This window comes from Paracoccidioides brasiliensis (assembly GCF_000150735.1).
Source record: "Paracoccidioides brasiliensis Pb18 unplaced genomic scaffold supercont2.9, whole genome shotgun sequence".
In the NCBI taxonomy this organism is placed as follows: domain Eukaryota; kingdom Fungi; phylum Ascomycota; class Eurotiomycetes; order Onygenales; family Ajellomycetaceae; genus Paracoccidioides; species Paracoccidioides brasiliensis.
The window spans coordinates 617,668-626,110 of NW_011371366.1; the positions used below are offsets into that span (position 1 = coordinate 617,668).

General features: G+C 48.3%; 3 protein-coding genes across 3 annotated transcripts in view; 2 read left to right on the forward strand and 1 right to left on the reverse strand.

Annotated features, from left to right (window-relative positions):
• Positions 1-1,505: 1,505 nt before the first annotated feature.
• Positions 1,506-2,549, forward strand: PADG_06731 (uncharacterized protein; the record flags this gene model as incomplete). Its single annotated transcript, XM_010763910.1, has 1 exon — positions 1,506-2,549. One exon carries the CDS (start codon positions 1,506-1,508, stop codon positions 2,547-2,549), a length of 1,044 nt encoding a protein of 347 aa, XP_010762212.1.
• A 404-nt stretch (positions 2,550-2,953) lies between these two features.
• Positions 2,954-4,636, reverse strand: PADG_06732 (uncharacterized protein; the record flags this gene model as incomplete). The annotated part of the gene is made up of 2 exons (XM_010763768.1): positions 2,954-4,429; positions 4,502-4,636. 2 exons carry the CDS (start codon positions 4,634-4,636, stop codon positions 2,954-2,956), a joined length of 1,611 nt encoding a protein of 536 aa, XP_010762070.1.
• Positions 4,637-5,874: 1,238 nt separating this feature from the next.
• The window catches only part of PADG_12176 (PAB-dependent poly(A)-specific ribonuclease subunit PAN3), a gene marked incomplete at both ends in the record, with an annotated part of 2,916 nt that continues 347 nt past the window's right edge, over positions 5,875-8,443 (forward strand). The window contains 9 exons of the mRNA XM_010764008.1: positions 5,875-5,947; positions 6,110-6,175; positions 6,251-6,305; positions 6,372-6,523; positions 6,589-6,695; positions 6,909-7,100; positions 7,156-7,300; positions 7,374-7,529; positions 7,590-8,407. Of these exons, the coding sequence (XP_010762310.1) occupies positions 5,875-5,947; positions 6,110-6,175; positions 6,251-6,305; positions 6,372-6,523; positions 6,589-6,695; positions 6,909-7,100; positions 7,156-7,300; positions 7,374-7,529; positions 7,590-8,407 (1,764 nt within the window). The remainder of the gene's footprint in view (positions 5,948-6,109; positions 6,176-6,250; positions 6,306-6,371; positions 6,524-6,588; positions 6,696-6,908; positions 7,101-7,155; positions 7,301-7,373; positions 7,530-7,589; positions 8,408-8,443) is intronic.

Consider the following 8,443-nt stretch of genomic DNA (forward strand, 5'->3'; position numbering starts at 1 on the left):
GCGAGTCTCCCCTGTAGAATCCCCTCCAATAGTTTTGCCAAAAACTTTGAGCTGTGCAATGAGAGGTCCATGATGAATGAATGGTCTTATCAAAGCATTGTTCTGGCAGGCCGGTAGTTAACTAACTAGTTAAACGAATGCATAGTTACATAAGCAAATGAGAATGCATGCAGCCATCATCTCATAGATGTGTGACTAGGGAGACGAGAAACAGGCTGGATATGGGCTTGATTGGTTTCAGGTGCTGATGTTTGTTGTTGTAGTTGTAGTTGTTGTTGTTGTTGTGTCGCCCTCAGTCAGGTGACGGGAAGATCACAAGCGGCAAGTTTAACTACCGCCGTTTCAAGATCATGCAGAGGAATGATTCGATTCTCTGTCAACACTGGAGGTTGGACACGGATCACCCCTAGGCTTGCTGGGCAATTCGGGAATTCAACGCTTAAGCTTCGGGGATCTTCTCGGGGCGAGTCGGCAGAAGCGAATGCTCGGAGATCACCCCACTGGTTTTAATGATCTGGCACCCGACGCTGCTGGAGAAACGGGTGAATGGTACTTACATGAATTCTCATGCTCTTTGGTCGTTTCTGAGCCAGTTACATCCAAAAGATTAGTTAATTAATGATGTGGCGCTTGCCGTCAGGACATGGATCAGCCTTGGAGATTTTTTTTTTTTTTTTTTTTTTTTTTGCGCGCGGGCTTAACTAACTACTTGCTTACCCGAGGCAGAATGATTCCCGCTCTGAGTAGCCCCACTTCTCAGCGGGCGTGGAGTTTGGTTGGGGAGAAGAAACAGGAAAGAAATGGAAGAGAATGCTGATATGAGGCTCTTCCCACTAACCTAACGCCTAGCTGGCGCGTGTGAATGCTTGGTGGATACCGGGAAGTGGAGAGCTGATATGCAATAGGAGAGACCTGTTATTGCGGAAAACACGCCGTCCTGCAAGCCAAATATGGGCAATGGACGGCGACCCCTGTTTCATGCAACGCTTCGCAGAAACGTCTCTTCAGTCAGTTGCCTGCTCGTTGGCTAGCTGCGCTTCTCAAAATTCGCTGCACCAACTGGACTTCTCCCTGCACCTGGTGCACCTGGCTGGATTCGGAGTGCCTCTGGTCGGTGAAAAGAAACGACGATGAAATATGAAAGCGAAATCTGAGTGGTCACTTTGTGCCCCCCTCACTACATGGGGTAGCCTCTCATGTTTAAATTTTTCCAGACGAGACAAAATGATGCAAGGGGAGGGTTCGTCCAGCTTAGCACCGGAGGGAAATATTAATGCCATTATTTGGTTATTTAAGCAGCTTGTCAGTCTCCCTCAATGTCGTTTTCCAGAGCCTGCGAGGTCTTAATGTTGGCTCCACAAAAAAACCCATCGGCTATGCACGACTTGAACAAAGAATTGGATATATGAAGGAACCTATTTAATTTCTCTCATTTTGCTTACCTCCCCTCACTTCCAAAAGTTCCACGACCGACCATTGCATAAAATCCATTCAGCATTTCCACGATGAGAGTCACAAGCGGAAACCTGGCGATACCGCGGGGTTCCCTCATCGTGGTCACCGGCGCTAACGGATACATCGCTAGCCATATCGTCAACCAACTGCTCCAGGCCAACTTCCGTGTGCGGGGCACAGTGCGCAATGTCACCAAAAACCTCTGGCTCAACGACTATTTCACTTCCAGGTATGGAGCTGGAAAGTTCGAGCTCGTCGAAGTGCCCAACATGGCCGTTGCGCACGCTTACGACGAAGCTGTAAAAGGTGCAGCAGGTCTGATACACACCGCCACCCCAGTCCTGGTATCCTACGACCCCAACGAAGGGATTCCTATGGTTACCAACGGCACCATAAACACTCTAGAGGCTGCGCGGAAGGAACCGTTAATAAAACGAGTGGTACTGACGTCCTCCTCTACGGCGGCCGCAAGCCCACAGCCAAATGTAGAGTTTACCATGGATGAGGGAACGTGGAACGAGGAGATTGTGCGAGCGGCGTGGGCCCCCCCGCCGTACGAAGGGCTGCAACGGCGCCACAATGTCTACGCAGCCAGCAAGACGCAAGGCGAGAAAGTAGCGTGGAAATGGATGATAGAGAAGCAACCGAATTTCGTGCTGAACACAGTTCTGCCCAATGCGAACTTTGGCAAGGTGCTCAGTCCGCAGCATCAGGGGTTTCCTTCCACGGCGGGGTGGGTGAAAGCCGTCTGGGAAGGGTTCAGGGGTCAGTATGCGGATGATGTGTTTAACAAACCGCAATATTACGTTAATGTGCGAGACGATGCGCTGGTGCATATTGCTGCGTTGATATATGAAGATGTACGGGCGCAGCGCCTTTTTGCGTTTGCTCAACCTTACAATTGGAATGATATCCTGGCAGTGATGAGGAAGTTGTATCCCGGAAGGGAGTTTATTGATGACATTCCTGATCTGGGCAAGGATGTAAGCAAGGTTACGAATCAAGAAGCTGAACATTTGCTAAACAGGATATCGGGGGCCAGTTGGACCAGTCTGGAGCAGACGATTAAAGAGGCCACGGAGGATTTTCTGTAATTCTATCCGAATTGGGTTTAAAAAAAGAGAAAGGAAAAAAAAGAAAAAAAAAAAATTCTCCCCCAAAAGATGTTTTAGCCAGTGTCTTCTCTTTGTTAGCTTTGGGCGCGCGGCGTTTTTTGGTTGGTCTTATAAAGTGGGAGGAGTGTTTGGGGATCGAATTATGTGAAAACATCATTCAATGATTATGGCGTAGCAGCACAACGGGAGTCACTTGGGCATGGTCAATATCTATCTTGACATTGATTTTGATGATAATGACATCAAATGCTAGGAATAACGACGGTATTGAAGATTTGGTATACAAGAGCAAAATAGGAAGAAACACAGATAATCAACACCGACTCTTTATTCCAAAATAAGGAATCCCAATCTAATACAACTTTAAAGCGTTATATATCTCATTACGAGCTCTGTGCACCATCGGGATCCGAATCATCGCCATCATCTTCACCATCACCATCATCATCATCATCATCATCAATAGTTTCAACTAGTAGAGTTCCACCCCTGCCGATTTTTTCTCCAACGGAGCCTCCAGCATTAACCTCGTATACTACGCGAGGCATAGGCGAGACGAGACGAAAACCGTACTTGTGTTCGAATCCATCAGGGGGGGGTTGACTAGCTCCTGAAGATGAAGATTCGCTCCCGTCTCCATCTGCATGCAGGATATCATAACATTCGACAAAGGCATACAGTTCCTCAATATCTGCAGATCCAGAAAATCGACGAATCACCCTGTCCCCTGATGCAAGGCGAATGCTAAGGCGAACAGCCTGCTTGTCGGTTGCAGGCGGCTCGTGTGGTAGCGACTGGACTCGCCATCGTTTCCACTGTTCAAGATATCTTGCGAGCTTTTCGGCTGCTGCCCGTCTTTCTCGCGCTTCGTTCTCCTCCCGTTGGCGCGCTTCTTCCGCCGCCCGTCGTTGCCTGGCGCGCTCTCTGTCCTGTGCGAGTGATCGCTCGTAGGCAGAATCTTGCTCTTGACGGATTGTTCGGGACGCCCGCTGTTCAGCTCTTGTGGCTCGGACACGATCAAGTGGAGCTTGGCTCTGTGTGATTGCGGAGCGAAGCTTTTCTATCAGTTCTGAGGGAGTAGTAAATCCGGAGGCTTTAGCTACTACGGACATGGCGGTTGCAGACACATTCGGGTTATGAACAATTAGTCCGAAAAAGGGAAATTTGGTACATCGAAGGCCACTGGCGACCTGATAAGCCTCCGAGTCGCGAACATTGCCAGCCCATACTAAAATTTGGTTGCTTGAATCGTTTATGAAGTCCACGACTTCTTTCGAGAGTATGGTATCTCGGATCCAACTGCTGGTATCATCATGTTCTGGAGATAGCAGGATCACGAGCAGGTACTTTAATTCTTGGTGAGCCTTTTCCAGCGCCATATTATACCCATTTTCCAGAAAGGGAACAGCATGGCTTCCATATTCTTCTTCAAACTCCCGGATGAATCTTAGGGCAGAGTCCTTAGGCCCCAACGGCCTTCTCCCACTGGTATCTCGTCTTGCCCCTTGAACTCCAGCAGCTGCAAAATTACTCAGTAATCGCGGTAGAAACGGGAACAGAGCTCCAAAAAGGCGAAATGAGCTGATCAATAATTTGTAAAGGAGACTAAGCGGTGTGAAAAGGATGGCCGGTAAAAATGGAGGACGATAGACTGGTTGGTCCACTGGTTGGGATGTTATGCGTGGAGCCAGTTCAGCTGTGCGTCGTGCATAATAAGAGCTCAGAGGTATATCGTCATCATCGCCATTCATTAGATTACGTGTGATTCGGGATGGGTACGCGGGAGGGGTATCCATGGCAGCCTGTGCTTCCGCAACAGGATCCGGGACCTCGCCATCAAAAAATTTGGTTATCGCAATCTGTAACAAAAACCGTTGGCATGCTGCATTCCCACTTTGAATTTTGGAAACAGGCCCCAAGAACATAATTACCTGGACATTCCATTCCGACCGCTGAAGCAGTGGAACAGCGGCTGATTCATCCTGCCCGGTAACGGCAATATAGGTCTGTAGGGTGGTTTGCTGGCTAGGGGAAAGCTGAGAAATGTCTATTGCTTCGGTCGACATTATGGCGACTAGTCCCCAAGCTCCATTCAGCGTATAGAGAGAAAGGGGGAGGTTGAAGGGATTCAGCGGAGTTTATATATAAGTCGCGGGCATTCATTCCATGGGAATGTGCAAGGTTGGCAATTCAAGGAGCAGGCAGCAAATGCGGTAAGAAAAGCAAAAGTCTCGACGTATCAGACAACTAGCCTATCGGCCAGCTATACAACTCCAAGGAGTCGAGACGTTGAAGGGCGGATTTCATGCAAAATTGCAACTTGGGGTTATTATATTAAGGCGTTGGAGTTGTTTTGAGTTGTTTGAGCTGAAATTATTAAGTTGGTTTGAACTTTTAGTTAACTTATCCGGTTTAGGTAAGTAAGTTGGGTATGGGGGTTGGGGGATTGAAGCTTGTTTTGCCCTAGATAGCCCTTACCTAAGCAGCTTGGACCAAAACCAACCGGTCAAGGCCAAGGGACCGGAGTTTGGGCAGAAAAAACTCTGCATTGGCACCAAACCGGCCGTACGATTTGGGGTTTAGTTTTTTTTTGGGGTGGTTTATCGCTCTTCCTGCCAACTTTTGTGAACTGGCCCCTCTTGCTGTTGTCACATGCACCAACAACACAAACCACTCGCAACTTCAACAACAACAACAACTCCAAACACATGAATTTACGCCCTGTCTATGCTAACTGGGCTAACTGGAACCCGCAGCCCTGATTCGCCAACGCCACCTCCGCACCTTCCAAGGTTGGATGGAAAGAACGAACGTCTTCCTTCCTTTCCCCAGACTGACTACAGGCTGACTAAGCCACTCCCCCCCCCTTCCCAACCCAAATCCAGTGACTCGCTGTTCAATCGACAGAGACACCGGAAAAGCTCGCCGCATTTTTCCCAAGAACAAATCTCCGACTTCATTCTCTGCGGCTGCTTCATCTGTGCCTGGTATTCGGCTTATGCTTATTCCTGGCCTTTCTCTCTGTCTCTCGATTTGCTCTCGTGTCTCTACCTTCGATACGCAGCTGATCATCTTCCTCTCCGTCTTGTAATTCCGATCCCCCAGATGCCCTCCTTGGACCAACTCAACCCGAACGATCGCCGCCTCACCTAATATGCAGTGAGTCGCACAATAGCCAGTGACCGTCTCTCTGGAATGCGGTTCATTTCATCCGCCTGTAGCCGCCCCCGATCTGTTGCGTACCGCTTCTCTTAGGTCAATGGAGTGCCTTTGGTGCTGAGTGAGCTGTGTTGGATCTGCGGATATGGCTTCAGCAGGAAAGCCCAACTTGGATGATTCAAGACGAAGCACCGGGTCGCCGAAGTTGAAGGGTCGCGGTATGTGTGCCGGACACCTGCATCAGATCTCTTTTTGCTCTGTCTTTGTTTCCTGATCCAGTTTGACTCTTTTTCTTTTCTTTCCTTTCTCTACATAATCAATGTCATTGTTGTGAAGCAATCGAACAGCGAATCCGGAGCTAATTGTTCTGGTGGCCCTAGAAAATGCAAAAGATACCCTTTGCCGTAACGTGACAATCTACGGCCGATGTCGATACGAAGACAAAGGTGCTTAGGAACTGCGTATTGTTGTATTGAGCTTTTTTAATCAGGAACAGTAATTGACTTGTCTATTATTGAAAGGTTGCGCATTCAACCATGACCCGCACAGGGTCAACGCCCCGCACGGCACCGACAGGTTAGCTCAGCAGCTTTTCCCGCTAAATATAACCCGTGGGCTCACTCCTTGTGTCAATGATTCCAGCAGCAGTAGCCACAAAAAACGCCTCAATGTCGACTCTCCCAGCTTCACTCCTTCACTCCTGAATGGCTCGGCAAAGAAAGTTACCTCCACGACCACCATCTCCCCGAAGGCTGCCAGCGCAGCCCCGTTTCTCCCCAAGGGCATAATATCACGTATGATGCCAATCTCCCTTGAGCATTGCACTATTGGCGCACCTTGAATTGACATCAACTACCAGGCTCGAATGCTTCTACGCCTCCCATCCGTCAGGATACGTCGACTCCGGAGTGGACTGTTGCAGATATTCCAGACTTCATACCTCAGGGATTCGATACAACTCAAGTGGTATGAAGTTATCTTCGATGTGCTACTCTTTTCCCTGCCTATTAATAATCAGTTAGCCTTTAAAAAAAAAAAACTAAAATTCCCCTTGTCACTTGCCTCTTTAATGTGTGAAGGGGTGAAAAAAAAAAAAAAATTGAATACTTCTTATTTTGCCTCGGGTGATTGGTTCAGATGCGCCTTTGGTTTTTCTTCTATATTGCTGACACTATGCAGGACCATTTGCAAGGAAATGGCAGTGGAGGGATATCAGCAGGCGCTTTTGATCCATTTGTTGCCCCTTCTGCCACTCCATTGACCACTCCTGGCGCTGTGGGTCCTCAGATTACCCCAAATCCGTATGTTCATGATCCTACCGGTCTTGGTGCCGCAGCATACTTTGGCGCACAGAACACTTTCCAACAACCTGTATGTCTGTGTGATTTCTCCTGTTGTATTTCCTGTGAAAGTTAATTAATAATAGGTTCAATACCATCTCTACGCGCCCATTGGACCACACAATTCGAATATTTTGGGCTACCAAAGGAATGTCCATGACTTGTTTCTCCCAAATGATTTCCGAGAAGAGCTACAGAAGAAATCAGCAGCCACATTGCAGACTCTTCCTAGTACGTTTCACGTCGCATGCTTCTTTATTCCTTGAATCTGGCTCAGATTATTATTTACTAAACCTACTTGAAGACTCTCAACTTCCAGCACAGATAGATCATTTTCACTCTCTTGTGCCCCTCGACCTCTCACATCAGAAAAATGCGGCCATATTCGGGTACCCCAGTTGGGTGTACAAAGCACAATCAAGCAAAGACGGGAACTTTTATGCTCTAAGGCGGTTAGAAGGTCTGTTCAGCGAAGACCTTCATCTTGCGAACCTTCACTTACATTAATCATTCTGAACAGGTTTCCGCCTGACCAGCGAAAAAGCCATTCGATCAGTTCAAAACTGGAAACGAGTCAGCAATGGCAGCATAGTGACAGTCCATGACGCCTTCACGACCCGTAGTTTCCAGGACAGCTCATTAATATTTGTGACTGATTACCACCCCATGTCCAAAACTCTAGCTGAACACCATCTTGGAGGCTCCAATCGACTTCAAACTCGCCACGCGGGAACACATATTCCTGAGCAAATTCTCTGGAGCTATGTGACCCAAATCGCCTCTGCGTTGAAAGCAATTCACAGTGTAGGATTGGCTGCACGTGTAATTGATGCCAGCAAGGTTTTGCTCACAGGTAAAAATCGCATCCGCCTAAATGCATGTGCCATTTTGGATGTGGTACAGCACGATTCCCAGCGATCAGTGGCAGACCTCCAGCATCAAGACTTGGTCAACTTTGGCCAGTTGATAGTCACTTTGGGCGCGAATTCTCCTTCCGTCATACACAATCCAACCAAGGTCATGGAGCATTTTGCGCGAGCATACACCCCCCAATTGAAGAACTCCGTTTTCTGGCTCCTTGGCGCATTGCAAAAGGACCAAGAACGCAACATTGATATCTTCGTCACCGGCATCTCCTCCCAACTCATATCCACTTTCGACTCCGCCCTCCACCTCGATGACCAACTCACCTCCGATCTCTGCCGGGAACTCGAAAACGCGCGTCTCGTCCGCCTCCTCACCAAACTCAATTTCATAAACGAACGACCCGAGTACGAACATGATCGCCAGTGGTCTGAGAATGGCGAACGCTACTTCCTAAAGCTATTCCGCGACTATGTATTTCACCAGGTCGATGCACAGAATGCACCAGTC